The sequence below is a fragment of the Gavialis gangeticus genome, unplaced genomic scaffold (assembly GCF_001723915.1).
Source record: "Gavialis gangeticus isolate Ggan-Ray unplaced genomic scaffold, GavGan_comp1, whole genome shotgun sequence".
Classification (NCBI taxonomy): Eukaryota; Metazoa; Chordata; order Crocodylia; family Gavialidae; genus Gavialis; species Gavialis gangeticus.
The window spans coordinates 30,733,670-30,748,529 of record NW_017728997.1 but is presented as its reverse complement, the minus strand read 5'-3'; the positions used below and the strand labels follow the sequence as shown (position 1 = coordinate 30,748,529).

At 41.7% G+C, this 14,860-nt stretch overlaps 1 protein-coding gene across 1 annotated transcript in view; it reads left to right on the top strand.

The window, feature by feature from the left end:
* The window catches only part of CACNA1D (calcium voltage-gated channel subunit alpha1 D), a 325,917-nt gene that overhangs the window by 27,755 nt on the left and 283,302 nt on the right, over positions 1–14,860 (top strand). The window contains exon 6 of the mRNA XM_019504611.1: positions 3,848–3,951. Coding sequence (XP_019360156.1) covers positions 3,848–3,951 — 104 coding nt within the window. The remainder of the gene's footprint in view (positions 1–3,847; positions 3,952–14,860) is intronic.

The window sequence follows — 14,860 nt, the reverse complement described above, 5'->3', positions numbered from 1 at the left end:
GGAGCTGTTCTTTTGAGGGAGTATATGTAGAAATTGTATGGCTTATTATATTAATCCTAAGTCTAGTATGTGTCAAAATCAGTCTTAAACCAGCACCAAAATGCAAAAGGTACTAGGAACACTTTTAATTTGGGTTATTCCTTCACCTGCCAAATGTAGAAACAAGCATGTAACACTGGATTGGTGCAGTTTCCAATTTTCCCATGACAGTGATGGTTACAAAATACTGAGCTTTAAAATCACATCCATCTAATGTGAAGGGGTTTTCTAGAAGTTTGAAGGCCAGATGATTTTTCCAGCTGCATGTCATAGGGTAGAGAACCAAAGAAAAAAGGCACCAAAGAAAAAGAAAAGAAAAGAAAAGAAAAGAAAAGAAAAAGGGCACCAAAACTAAATGGGGGTGGGGAGGAATGAAGCCTATACAGGACTCTATTCTTACTTACCTGTGAAGATTTCCTTGTGGTTAGGGTTCATCAAATGTAGTGGATGCTTGTCCAGCAAGCAAATGTCATGTGTCCAAGAAGTGAGAAAACATAGGACATGTCAAGAAGTGCCAGTGCTACTGACCATAGGTATCTGGCAGATACTGAGAGAAAAGTTAGCAGAAATACATGTTGCTTAAACAGCCATCAGGGAGCAACTACAGCATGTAGATCCTCTGGTAGGAGTTTGAAAGGGCTTACTTTCCTGTTGTCTGATTTTTCTTTGAAGAAAAGAGGACTAGTCTCTCAGTTTGGCTACCACACCTCCATGAGACGGGCATGTGAGATTACCTTTGTGTTTTAAAGTAGTGTTTGCACACTGCTTTTTTCCAGAGGTATAACAGGGTAGCTTGGTGCCTGGGCAGCACTGGCGGCAGTATGGCTGGCCAACAGTGGTGGAGTCTGTTCTTATTCTGACCCCTACAAAAATTAGCACCCAGGGTTGCTTCCCTGGTCACTCCACCCTTGTAAAGCTACTACTTTTCTCTTTCCTAAGGAATACCAAGAACAGAGCATGACTTGTCCCTTGGTACTTTGTCAAGGTTCATAGGAATAGATTAGTTAACCAAAATAGTGCTGTATTACAATATTTCAATAGCCAAACATACTTTTTAAAAGTTTTCCTTCATTTAGTTTTTCTAGTGATTTTACACAAGTTCTGTTCAGTTACATTAAACATTTTTAACACAAAATGATGTATGGTTAGCTTGTTTCTGAAAGATATACCAGACGTAAAGCCATATATTGCTATTTTAATCATAATGGAAATAAAGTTAATTGGGGGGGGGGGTTTTACGAGAAACAAAAATTAATAGCTATTGACTGACCTTGTTCCAGTCAACTGAGTATTAGCAAGGAAAACTGTCCAAGGACCAAATCCTGCAAAGACTTACGCACATCCTTAACCCTAACCAAGTTTGAGCAAGCTTTTTACCCTGAAGAAGTGGAGACTTGGTAAGAAGCTACCAAAAAAGAAAGAAAGAAAGCGAGAAAATAAGGAATAAATACGATATAGTTTCGTTTCTGTGTTTAAAAAAGACTCCCGTATTTTATGACAGGGATACTAAGGCCTAGATGTGAGTGCTTGAACCCAGGGCTGCATAGCTCAAACTTTACTGGGAGCAATTTGTATTGGTATGCTTCTCACTGGAGGGCTATCACAAATGAAATCCACTCCACTTGTTGATAAGCTAATTTGCAAGTGGGAAACTGGATTGTACATGCAGAGGTAGACTCAGATTAATGAATCACCTCACCATGCTTGCTGTTCTGCTTTTCAAATCCATTATGTGTTTAATGAAGTGATTTAATAAAGAATGATGGCAGACCACAGTGATCATCCTGGTGTGCTGCATGTGGCCTAGAGGCTGTGTGTTGTACATCCCTGCATCAGCAAACCTGGGAGGGGAAGTCAGCACAGCTCACATCCTTCAATAACAGGATAGAAAGTCTTGCCTAATGTTTGTTTCACCATGAAGTGCCTGGTCCTATAGTTGAGGCAAAATTCTCATTGATGCTGGTGGGATTTTTCTGGGTGGAAATTAATTCTAAAAGGTCAGAATTGTGAGCTTACAACATGAAAAGAAAGCCAAAACAATTTAACTTGTTTTCATCTTTTGAAGTATAAGCAGCAGTGACTGGTGATAAATTGTTAGGAATGTTTTTTTTGCTCCTTAATGCCTAGCGTGCAAACCATTTCCCTGTGTTTATGTGTGTCCTTTTTTTCCCTTTGGAATAGGCCTTTCTGGATTTTAGTGGATAAGTTTCTTGCTTCCATCTTTGAAATGGATGTGATGAGGTTTCCCAAAAATACAGAAAGAAAAATAATGTTGATGGAAAAGGGGATGTAAGAACATAAATAGGATATGCAGAATTCAAATAATTTAACCTTAGTTTAAACCCCCCCCAAACTGTTTGTCTTTTATAATGTTGAGTTTCATGCCATTTTTGTTGAAAATCCTTTCAGAAATGTTTCCATGTTCCCAGTATTCTTCTAAATCTGGGCAAAAATTTGTTTTTAAAACATGCATTAAATAAAAATATTCTCCTCCTATAATTTCAGTATTGTGGTAGGAGTTTATTGGAACTTCTTGCCACAGAAAAAATATTGGGAAAATTATATTATTGAAATGTATATGTTTTGCCTTTTTGTATGTATTTTGGCAAAGAAATTTGTGAGTAGCTATAGGTAAGAAATATGCTGACATTAAAAAGAAAAAAAATCCCAAATATTCTCAATAGATTTTTACTTTGTTTCATTGTATTTTATAGTTAGAAGAAATAATGTGCAAATTGGAATCATATGTTAAACATTAAATAACGAAATTACTGCTTGCTACTTTTATATATTTGGTAACATAGTTTTGATTTGAAAAGCTACGAAATATTCACTCTTTCTTTTCAGTGTGTGCTGGGAATGTGACGTGAATGTGGTTAGTGCCTTACTCCTCTTCCTGTTGGTCTCTGATGAATGTGAAGGGGAATATGTACACTATCTCACTTGCATTTCTTTTTCTCTGATTCTTCCTTATTACATACTATAGTAATCTACTTCTATAAGATCATCTTATTTCTTACAGATGAATGATGCTATGGGATTTGAATTGCCATGGGTGTATTTTGTCAGTCTCGTCATCTTTGGGTCATTTTTCGTACTAAATCTTGTTCTTGGTGTATTGAGCGGGTAAGCATACACCTTTTTCATCATGAAAGCAGAGTCCTGAATTCAGCTGCCATGAACACACAGGTTAGATTATGCAGGTGACATATCAATTACAAAGTGTTGACATGGTTTAAAAAAGCTTTCTTTCTTTCTGCTCTGCAAAAATGCCATAAAGCTGGAACAGAAACAGCTTAAAACAGCTGAAACATGGTCCCTGAAAAATAATGTGCAGTTATCAAAATCAGATATTTATTTAAAAAAAAGGATTACCTGCCTATATTCTTCCTATTCATAACTAAATTGAGGTTTAGTTATAATGAAACTTACAAATGTCTTTCCATTCATATAAAGATGACAGTTTAAAGCTTATCTTCTGTTATAGGACTTAGAATCTGATCTGTAGGTTGATGGGATGAGTACAGAAATTAAATATGAGTCTGCTTGTCATAAAAATTAACTAAGACAAATGCCGAACAGATTTTATACATTTCTTAGCATTCAGGAAGGTAACTATTTTCTCTTTTCCTAATAGGCGAATGAGAAAAAAGGTAGAGGGTGAAGAGAAGGTAATTTTTATAGATGAGGTTCTAAAAGGAAAGTTTGTGTTGAAATAATTAACACCTACGTGATCTGGCAGCTGTAAAAAAGGACTCTGCTGTTTAATGAATGGCTGAATCATAACTTATTTCCTTACATTTTACAGGTAAATGATGCAATAGGATGTGAATGGCCATGGATCTATTTTGTTAGTCTTATCATCCTTGGCTCATTTTTCGTACTTAACCTGGTTCTTGGTGTACTTAGTGGGTAAGCACTAGCAGTTAAATTCTACTGCAGCTTCTAAGATGGCTTATGCATTTACTCAGCATCTCCGTGACAGCTTTCTTTGCATGCGTTTGAAATTCTTATGTCACCCTACCAATGTTTGCTCTTGTGACTGACTCTTGTGATCCTGTGCCTGTATCTGTCTGTGACATCCTGTGTTTAGAGTGCTTGCCAAAATTGTTAGTTGAATGAGGCACTAATCACCTCATTGTAAAAATATTTCCAGTAGTTGGATACATTATTTTGCACATAGTCAGAGTTAGATGCACCTATAATCCACATCCCCCACTCCAAGGTATATCCCACACTGAAAGTCTAAATGTGTTTTTGTTTAAATTAAACACAGCTTTATATTTACTGGTCATGCACTGCAAACAGTTTTAATGTGTGCTTCAGGTTCTAGATCATAGACAGAATATGTCTGGATTATGTGATGAACTGTAGCTCTGACTGACTTAAATGGGAGTTGAAGGCAACCAGGAGGATTGAGAATCTGCACTTAGCTACAGTCAGCTGTCTGTGTAATACACCTTTCAGTTATAAATTAGTCATAGGCAATTTGTTGCCTCTAAGCCAAACAGACTTTAGCCAAGAACTGTTTGCTTTTATCTGTATAGTTATAAGAATATGGCTTATGATAAAGATAAGTTGTCATCAAGAGTAAAGGAAAAGATGCCAGAGATATTTGAACCTGTTTGGAAAAGTTAGATACCGATGTGCATTATATCAAATCATGTATAGCGTTAACTTAGAGTTAAACAATATTTTGTGGTTTGGAACAATGCCAACCTTGTAAATATGAGCCAGATGGTACCAATGATAAAACTCCTCTTAATGGAAGCAAGACCATTAGGAAAAAATGGTAGTGTGGTGTCATCAAACTACTGCTTATGTGCACCACCCTATTCCCAGTCTTCAATGTTGTGCTTTAGACACTTGAAATATTAGGGAGTATTTTACTGCAATAAAATCCCAGTGCCCTTCATAAAATCAATTTTGTAAGGCCCTATTGGGGTTTTAAAACCTAATTGGTTTTAAAATATAATTATAAAAATCACAAGCTTGTTTATGCAATCACAGTTCATTAAGGATAATGGGGAAAGTGACGCCTTACTTCATTATGACAGTCCTTTTTGGAGGACGAATGGGAAGAAAGGAAAAGAAAGAGTAAAGAAGAGGATGGTGATTGTCAGACTCAGGCCGCCATCTTACAAAGCTTTAATATTTATCCATAGTCCTTTGACTACATTTATCCAGTGACAAGTGTGTAGGTCTGTGCAAGACTAGACTTAGTTTTCATGTTGCAATCTCCCTGGAAAAAATAATTAAAAATGGGAAGGAAGAAGGGGAAAGAGGTGGTGAGCTGCTGCATAATTTACATGAGAGCTTTCAATGCCATCACCTACCATTTCTGTACCACCAGAGTTTGCACTAAAGTCTGCAGGATTAGGCTTTCAGTGTTTTCCTCCCCTGGGCCTTTAAAAGACCATTAGCTGCAATTAATTTTCTTCATATTATGCGAAACTGTGCTGTGGGAGCAAGTAATTAAATATTCCCCCTTTTCTGCTGCTGGACTCAAATGAATCACTAGGCCTTGTGATTTTTTTTTTTTTTTTTTTGAAAAGTGATATTACATTTTATCTTATGACCCACACATTTTTTACCCCTAATGAAGCCTAGGATTGAGACTTACAGCTAAGGTTTGAAATAACAATATTGGTTTAAACATTTTATAAAGCTCCCAATACATTGGGACCCTTATTATAATTTGTTCTTGCTTTGCTAGGTAAAGTTTTGGTGGGTAGACCAGATAAAATGAAGCTAAAGTAAAAAAAATAACTGTGCTTTCTGCAATTGCACTGCATTTGTCTCAGCCCACATGACAACTAAATATTATTCCGTGCCGCTTGCCCAGTTAGCCAGATTTGGTGCAGGAGGGCTTGGTGAGATAAAGAACTGCTCTGTAGCTGCAGTCCAGTGTCAGGCACGCCTACACTACTGCACAGAGATGAAGTAACCAATGCAGTGGTTGATCCATTCCTCACACAAGTCCCTACCCAGCCATTTCTGTTTTTGCAGTCCTAGGTCATCTGCAGCAAACATGATGTGAGCCTTCTCAAATTCAGTTCTTTCCACTGTGTGTGACTGTATTGGCTCAGCAGCAGTTAGGTCTTAGTGACACTGGAGGCAGATGCAGGGTTTACCCCAAAGCACGCAGGTGTTACCTCCCATGTGTCTGTGATTTCCATATTTAAGAAAAATGAGATTGCAAGTAGGTGGCATTGTCCCTTTATTTTAAACATGTCATATGTTCACCTTAAGCCTGCCTGATTTTATGTGTAAAAGAATGTAAAACATGTACAGGTTGCAAAATCCTATGGACTTGCTAGTATTTAATGATGGAAAGTTCATATTTTTCATTCTGAATCAGGCATATATGTAGGACAGGTTATTTTTCTTCTTATCAAAGGGGTCCTCAGCTTTGCTTTTATCTTCTGCAAAATGCCACATGAAACCTGCAACAAGATAAACCTATAAGAAGATTAATCAAATTATACCAAGTTTGACCAAACTCTAACAGTGCAAAATATAACACCAGTTTACTCAAAAACATGGCTGTGCACACAGATTTTAGAGGTTGACTCTGACTCATGTCTTAACATACCTTGTCCTTATATTGATGATGCTTCCTGTAGTGTTGAGTTATGCTGTGTACATTTAGATCTATTTCCGGTTTTGATCTCTGTTTGATGTTTTAAAATATTCATTCATTCTCTTTGCACTCCTGTCTGGTTCTGTGGCCATCTACCCCGTCGTATTTCTCTACTGCATCTCTCTTGTGCACTGCATGTTTGATGTGTTTAGATATTGTACCCGGGGATGGGACTGATGATTGGGGAGATCTTTTGTTTTACATCTAGCCATTTCTGAAGGTGAGTATGTCCTTATGATCCATGTAAATAGTGTCTATTTAAGAAGTCATTGATTAAAATGTGATTCAGCATTTTAAATTCATAGATATTTTTAAAATAGAGAACTAACATAGGGGTACTTATCCCTAGGAAAAAAATAATTTTAGGATGCAACCTGACAGTGGAGGATGTGTTCTAAATGTTTCCTCAAGTAGCAAACTTTAGAAAGAATTCATGGTCAAAAGTTAGACAAGAACACACCGTTTTCCAATAATACACCCAATCAAAAGTCTTGCATTTGCATTACCTTTTTTAAACGCTGGTACTATTCATGTCTCTCACAAAGTCAATTGTCAAGCACAAGACTGCTTCAGTGTCAAGCTAGTACAGATAAGGACTGATTTATGCTTATCCCTGTATAGGTACATAAGGGATTCGGGTAAACACAAGGATCTCTTCTCCCTCATTCCTGCCTATGGATGAAGAACAGTCTTTTTTGGGAAAATGCTAAGGGTGATAGAGCTGCTATTCTGCCATTCACTTTTTTGTAGCAGAAGGAAAAATTCTTCCTGAGATGGTTAAAATTATTTCATTGGCTTTCATAGCAGTGTAACCATTTTGCATTCTCTCTATCACAGGATAGAGACTAAAGCCAAAATCTGACCCTAAATATATTGTCTGTCTGAGTCAGATAATAGGATCAGATTGTCCAAATCTTAATTTATTTTCCAGCAATGATGATAACAGTATAAGGAAAAGGGATCGATGTAAAGATTGGGAGTTAAAGACACTTTACATACTTATAAAACCAAATAATAAAGGTCCTGATTCTGCCATCCTGTGAGATTTTGCTTCAAGAAAAAAAGCAAAGACAAAAACAGATGGCTGAACCCACAGTCCCAAAATTGTGTGTTGCTTTATAACTCAGTTATGCAGTTCTTGTCTAATGTCCCCATGAGAAGTCTATTGTTTTTTTCTTATGTTCAGTATATTTTGCATGTATTAAATGTTGTTACAGTATAGCTAGCACCTCTGGTAAGCATATGGAAAACAACAACCTTTCAAAGGGCATTTGGGTGGTTATTAAGCATGTGTTTTACAGTGTAAATACATCAGTTAGAATGAACCTAACCAGTTTTTCAGATGAGGCAGTGTAGAAGTCAGCAGTGAATCAGGGCAAGAATAAATAGTGCCAATCTCCAAGGTGCCATAGGAGTAGAAATTAAGAAATACAGTTGGGTAAATTCTACATACAAGTCCCCAGGAACATTGCCTAACATTATTAAACCATCTCATGTCTGCCATGTTTATGCTGCTTAGATGTCCACTTTACATGACTAATTATGTGCTCAAGCATAATCTACCAAGTTTTGCAGAAAGAAAATGCCAAGGATGCATGTATGTATAGACCAGCTGTAGACTTGGACTTGACATTTGCCACAATGTTACAAAAGCTGATATCCTCAGGCCGGGGTCCACAAAGGGGTACAGGTGTGACAAAGCTGATCATTGCCATGCCTGTGTGTTAGGTGACTGATCACCTGAGTGAAAAATCTTGAACCGGTCTCCTACATCTTGGGCAAATGTTCTAACCACTCCTTTATTACAGGAAAGTACCAGCACCCCTCCCTTTTCATCTCATTTCTCAGCCAGTTTTTAAATGGAAGTGGTTGCTGTGCTCAGCTCATTACTGTTAGTGTATGTTACACATGGTCTGAACGCACTGACAAGATTAAGCCCATAAGAGTACCTAGAGTCAGGAACAATTCATTTGTGAACCCAGCGGGCATTAGGAGCGATATAGGTGCCATGGTGCTCAGCTCTGCCAAGATGCAGTGCTTCTGAGCATGTGTGGCACTAGAACTTTAGGATCCTTAGTGATTATACAGTTGGAAATGTAGTTACCTGCAGGGTCTCAGATACTTAAGTGGCTAGGGAGGAATTTTGTGGTTTGCACCTAAATTCTACATAGGTTGTACTTCAGATACTTAGTCCTTTTTTGGATATAGCCTTCAGTCAGTGAAGAAACTGGAACAAATTGTGTGATTTATCTGACCAATTACAGTGAACCAACATAGCCTCAATGGTATATACAGCATCTTGTATACTGCAAGAGGAAGCTTTATTATTCATGCATATAAGCTAAAAAATACCAAAAATCATAGAATATTTTCAAATAACAGGCAAAATCAAGGAAATTGCAATCTGTCACTAGATATCCTGTGGGTGGATAAATGATTCACAATGAATAATTTCTCTAATGAACCTATTTTCTCAGCTCTAGAATTCAGAAATTAGAATGAGGAAAAAAAGAAGCAGAGGAATGCAAGTTAGTTTGCTGTGAATTGTGAGCTGACTATAGATGTGATATGTAAAGGGCTGTAAGTTAGATTCCTACCCAGACTATTTTAGGCTGAGGTATGTCAATACTGCACCTAACAAATAATACATAACACAGAGTTTTAGCCTAAAACCCACTATGATCACACAGGGCATGTTTACATATGCAAATAATGTGATTGAATAAACTCCAGTGAAAGCTGAGCAAGAGTAAACTAATCCCAATGTCACTTTCTAAATATGTGTTTAAGTGCAGTAATTTACTCCATCACTGGATAGTACCTGCATCTGATGGGACTATATGACAGTGCTGTACATTAGGCTGCACTTGCCCAACTGCCATGCACGTGTATACAGTGACACTTCACCACACAGTAAATTAGTCTATTGCACAATAAAGCACATATGTAGATGCATCCACATAAACCCAATTTAATCCATTTTTGAGGGCTTAACTTACATGACTTACAGCTGTGGATCAGAGCATGAGTTCCAGAGGGCTCTGACAGATGTGCAGGTCCCCACTCTAACTCATGATGCTTTGCATAAAGTGCCATGAGTTAGAGTGCCCCCCTCTAAAAGTTTAGACCCCCTCTAGAAGTTTGCCTGTTAGGTTGTGGGGGATTGAGCCTGCCTTCCTGTCCCATGATTAGGGCTGGGCTCATGCAGCCTTGCTTCTGCTCCCAACTCCAGTGCTGTCTGCAGGAAGGGAGGGGGACGGGGGGAGCCGTGGGTTAGGGTTTGTCTGGCCTGAAATGAAGGAGGGGGGCAGGGGAGCCACAAGGCAGGAGTGGGGGACTCCAGTCCACTCACCCCTGCTCCAGCTCTGGCTGGGCAAACCCCAGCCCACAACTCCCTCACCCCTCTTTCCTCTTTTCACTCTTCCTGCAGACAGGACTGGGGGCAGGGCTGGGTTAATGCAGCCCAGCCCGAATCATGCTGACAAACTGACCTTAGAGAACACAAATTCCTTAAGGCTCTCCACTGTAATTTGTTGTGTGATTGGCCACTTTCAAAGTGCTCTGCAACCATGCACATGTCACGGCATAGCTGTAGACCATTTTCAGGGGGCCAATCGTGCGATAACTATAACTTCTGTCTGCACCATAGACGACTGGTAGGGGGTGCACGGAGGTGCACATGCATCCAATGATGGGGCCGGTGCCCCACCTGACAGCCGACACTGATACTGTTGGTAGGGCATCATCGGCGGCTTCTGTGGGTGACCCCCCCCAAGATTCAGGAGGCACCAGTCACTCATGGTCTGCACCCAGTGTGACTTGCTTACTTCACAGTCAGGATCTAGGCAAAATTCACTTGAGTGATAATAGTCTTCCAGTTCTTTTCAATTCCTCCTCAGTGATACACTAAAACAAGTTTTTCTGCATTTGACACAACTGAATGGGAAAGATCCCTAAGGACTTCCTGCATTGTGCAAGGCAATGCAGCATAGAGATGCAAAAGCTAGCAGAGTGCCCAGGATATAGTGTTGCGCAATGTAGCTCTTCTGGTTTGGAATTTGGGAGCTATCTCAGTTTCTCTCTGCACTGTGGTCTGTAAATGTATCCCGAGACCCTCACAGATTGGTGAACACTGAAACAGTGTAGGAACAATAACAGTGATAGGGTTTGGCCATAGAATGCTTGCTCCTGGGTATGGCTAATGCAGGTGTGGACACACACAACAACTGAATCACTCTTGAATGTCATTGACTAGAAACTGGTTCACAGTTGTATGATGCACTGTGACTCCAGCACCAGAGGGCAGCAGTGAATATCCAGCCCAGGATGACTCACAGTGGACAAATGGCAGGGAAGTGCTTGCATCCATGCTTTGGGCACCTCAGGGCATGGGTGACCTGTGGCTGGGTTGTCATTTTTCTGCTCTCCCTACTCTCCTAAACATGAGTTCAGTACACTTCAATGGCCTGCAGTTGACCGAAGTCTGCAGCATGCTTGCCTGACTTGGGTTGGTGGGGGAGTGCTCAGACCAATGGCTCTGAAGTCCCAATGGCTGGGGGGTGCGTGATGAGGGACAGTGGTTGAGTAGGGAATGAGGACACAGCTGATTGTTAGAAAGATTACTTTTACTGAACAAGTAGTGCAAAGGAGCTCATTAATAAAAAGTGCCAACAAAGGGAGAAATAAAAGGGTCAGTAAGGTTCTGCCTGTGTTTCAGAACAGCAAATTGTAGTGGCAGGGAAGGAGGCCATTGAGAAGTGATGCAGTATGGGATGCCTACAGGACTGACTAGACCTGCGTCATGGAACACTTGGTGAACTGGTTCAAAATAGTGCTCGACTTTCCAAGTACCTTGTTGAACCATTCCAGGGGGCTTTAAACTAGCAGACAGACTTACAAGCCTGTTAAGTTTCAGGTTTAAATTGCATTTAAAATGTTATGGTGTGACCCTGCTCACAGGCAGTCAGATCTGGGAGCCAATCACCAGGAGAAACTTTTTAGTGAAGACAGACTCTTGGGTGGCAATAATTTTTAACTTGCAGCTTTTTCTAAATTCTGAATAGTGATAGAATAGAAGATGGTCAAGCTTGGTTCTTGGAGGTGTCCTCAGGATCACTGTGGATGTAGTGTAGACATACCCCAGGTCAGTGAGAGATTGCTCAGCTGCTTGTAAGGGCACTTGTACATAAGACAAAAATTGCCCATTTTTGGAGTTGGATCCGGCAGGTGTTGCCTCCAAGCTGGGGCAGCATCCAGCCTGCTAGCAGCCCATGCAGGTGGCCCCAGGTGGCCTCCCCAGAGAGGGAAGGACCAGAACCCCCACAGCTCAGAGGCCACTCAGCCTGCCGGCAGCTTGCCCCCAGCCGCAGGCAGGATCCACAACTCCGCCCCCCCACCCAAAAAAAAGCAACAAACCAACCAAACAACAAAACAAACAAACAAACAGACAAAAAAAACCTGATTGGGCCCTGCACCACTTTTTTCTTTTCCAACAGAGCCTGCTCATGTGAGCTGCCAGTGGGCTAAGTAGCCCCTGAGCTCTGGGGGGCCCCAGTTCCCTCCATGGTGGCAGTGCCAGCACCCACCAGATCCAACTCTTTCCCAAGCCTGCCTGGGGAGCAGCATCCAGTGCGCTGTCACTGCCGCCTTCCCACCACCTGTGAATGGGATGCCTTGCTCTGGGGCAGCGTGGGGAAGCAGCAGGAGGGTGGCTGGGTATGCTGGCAGCTGGAGAAGTTGGTGGGGATGGTGCATGGTGCACTGGAAGCCCAGGTGGGCTTGGAGAAACATTGTATTGGGTGGCTCCTGAGCTGGGGCTGCCCCTGGCCTGCTAGCAGCCTGCCTGGGTGGCCTTGGGAGAATAGCCTCTGTAGAGGGAAGGACTGGGCCCCCGCAGCTCAAGGGCCATTCTGCCCACTGGCAGCTTGTTCCACAGCTTTAGGAGAGGTGGGCAGGTTTCACATTAAAAAAAAAAAAAAGTGATTGGGGCCATTGCCATAAGAATGATGGAAATCCCTAAATTGAAATGGTGGCCTTTTAATCACCACAATTAAAAACCCACCATTTCAATTTAGGGAGCTAAACCTCTGACATATGTACAAGTGCCCTACCATGCACCTCAGCTCAGCAGGGGTCTTCTGGAATCCATACCTGCAGTCAGCAGTGTAGGGATGTGCCCTGGTGCCTGGGACAAAGTGAAAGCCATGACTTCTGGCTTGTGATTGTGACTATGAAGGGGCATCTGCCAGTAGTAACCATTTTTTTTCATACCCTCCACCCCAAAGTCAGAGCACCTGTTGCCCTCTCCTAGTTATGCCACTTCTTGTAGTTAGATTAATAAATGAGTTTTAACAGACTCCTGTCAGCTGAAAGCTGCTCTTCTCTTCTGGAAGCCACCAGGACACCCACTTTACCCGCACCAGGCTCCAAAGGAGGCAGGTGGCATTGACAGTTATATGTTCCTACTGCCCCCTCCCTCCCTATCTCTTACATCCCTGCCCATAGAGCAGGGATAGAAGCCTGTCTTGGCTCACAAGTCCTGCTCACCAGACCACTACCTTCCTGGTTTAAGTTAAATCAGAGTCCTCCAGCATCCCAGCATGCTTTAAAGGCCAGGGCATGGATGTGCTGTTTGCCCCACCCCTCTGCTCCTTAGCTGGGACAGTGATGGCTGGCCTCACTGGCTGGCTTACTGGCCCCCAGACAAACCCCAGCTGGGGCCTGGAGCCAGGGAGGGGGGTTAAACTCACCTTTCCCAAGGACAGAATTGCCCTGTCAAAACTTAGTGCTGGCTGCAATTGTGGACTACAAATCCCAGAGGTACCTGGAAGCAGGAAAAGGAAGTGATGAGCAGCCCTGAGAGTCCTGCTGCTCTGATAATGGACTGCAAGTCCCAGAGACTTCAGGTAAAAACTAAGCAAACACAGCCCAGGCAGTGTTTATAGCTCTTTAGTTTATAGTGTTTCAGAGAAAGAACTATTCTTGTTCAAGCTTTTATGAATTCAACGCCATTACCTTCTTCCCCCACCCCCCGACCCAGGCAGAGGGCCCCTGGCAATGCCCCCTCTGCTCCACCAGGGTTTTCTCTCTTCCCTCCCCTTCGGCAGTGGGTGGCAGGCATGCTCTAGGGCCCCCTGGCTTCTGGCTTGAGCCACTGCAGGCCTGTGGCTACAGTTCCTGAATCAAGAGTGAATATGTGTCCATTTGTGTATCGATTCAATCTCTACAATTTAGACTGACCTTCAAAGACTGAATCAATTCAGCCTTGGGCTTTTTGAGTGTCTGTACTTAGCCCTAATGTCAAGTCACAGCTGTGCAGGTGGGAGACCGCCAGAAAGAGTTTTTAGTCTTCAAGTGTGACTGCTGCAGATTCCAAGCTAGCACTAAGTCAATCAACATTTGTGTGGCTTACAGTACAAGGTGTAACAAGGCCCTACGGGAGGCTCCCATACTTCTCCAAATGTTTAGCTACCTGCAGTATTGCTGGCAAATAGGTGGTGCTTTTCTTGAGCTCATTTTTGCTTTCTATATTAACTTCCTCCTTCATGAAACTCAGCCAAAACATGTCCTCTTCAGAAATCTAACAGAGATATAGGGAAGCAGCTTATCCTTCATAGCAAAGGCCTCATTTTCAAATTCATGTTGCTCTTACAGAGTTTTTTTCTACACAGTCCAATACTTACTTACATTCACCTGTAGCTTGAGGCCTGCTAGAGTGATTTTAGCATCCAGAAATGACCAGGGCACAGGGGCCTCTGGACATACTCCCTTTTGCTTGTCATGTCCACAGTGCCAGCCACATGGATGTAGGTGTAGTATAGCAGCCACTATTGTGGCTCCACTCTGCTCAAAGATATCTCAGGACAGGCACGAAATTGCCCCAGGACTAGGTAAGGTCTATTTAGGGCACCTTTGCACTGAAGAATTGTGGCAAAGATGATAACTGAAGAACTAGTCCACAGCTTATAGTCTTGTGGAACCAGGCACTCTGAACTCACAAACTGAACACAGAGATTGGCCTGTTTGTAGGGCTGTGCAAAGATTCAGTCCCTGATTTGATTTGTCTGAAATTCGGCTTGATTCAGTGGCCGAATTTCTGAATCTAGATCGTATTAGAGGACCCTTTAATGTCCCCAAATTGAATTCATAGATTCATAGATTAAGGGTCGGAAGGGACCT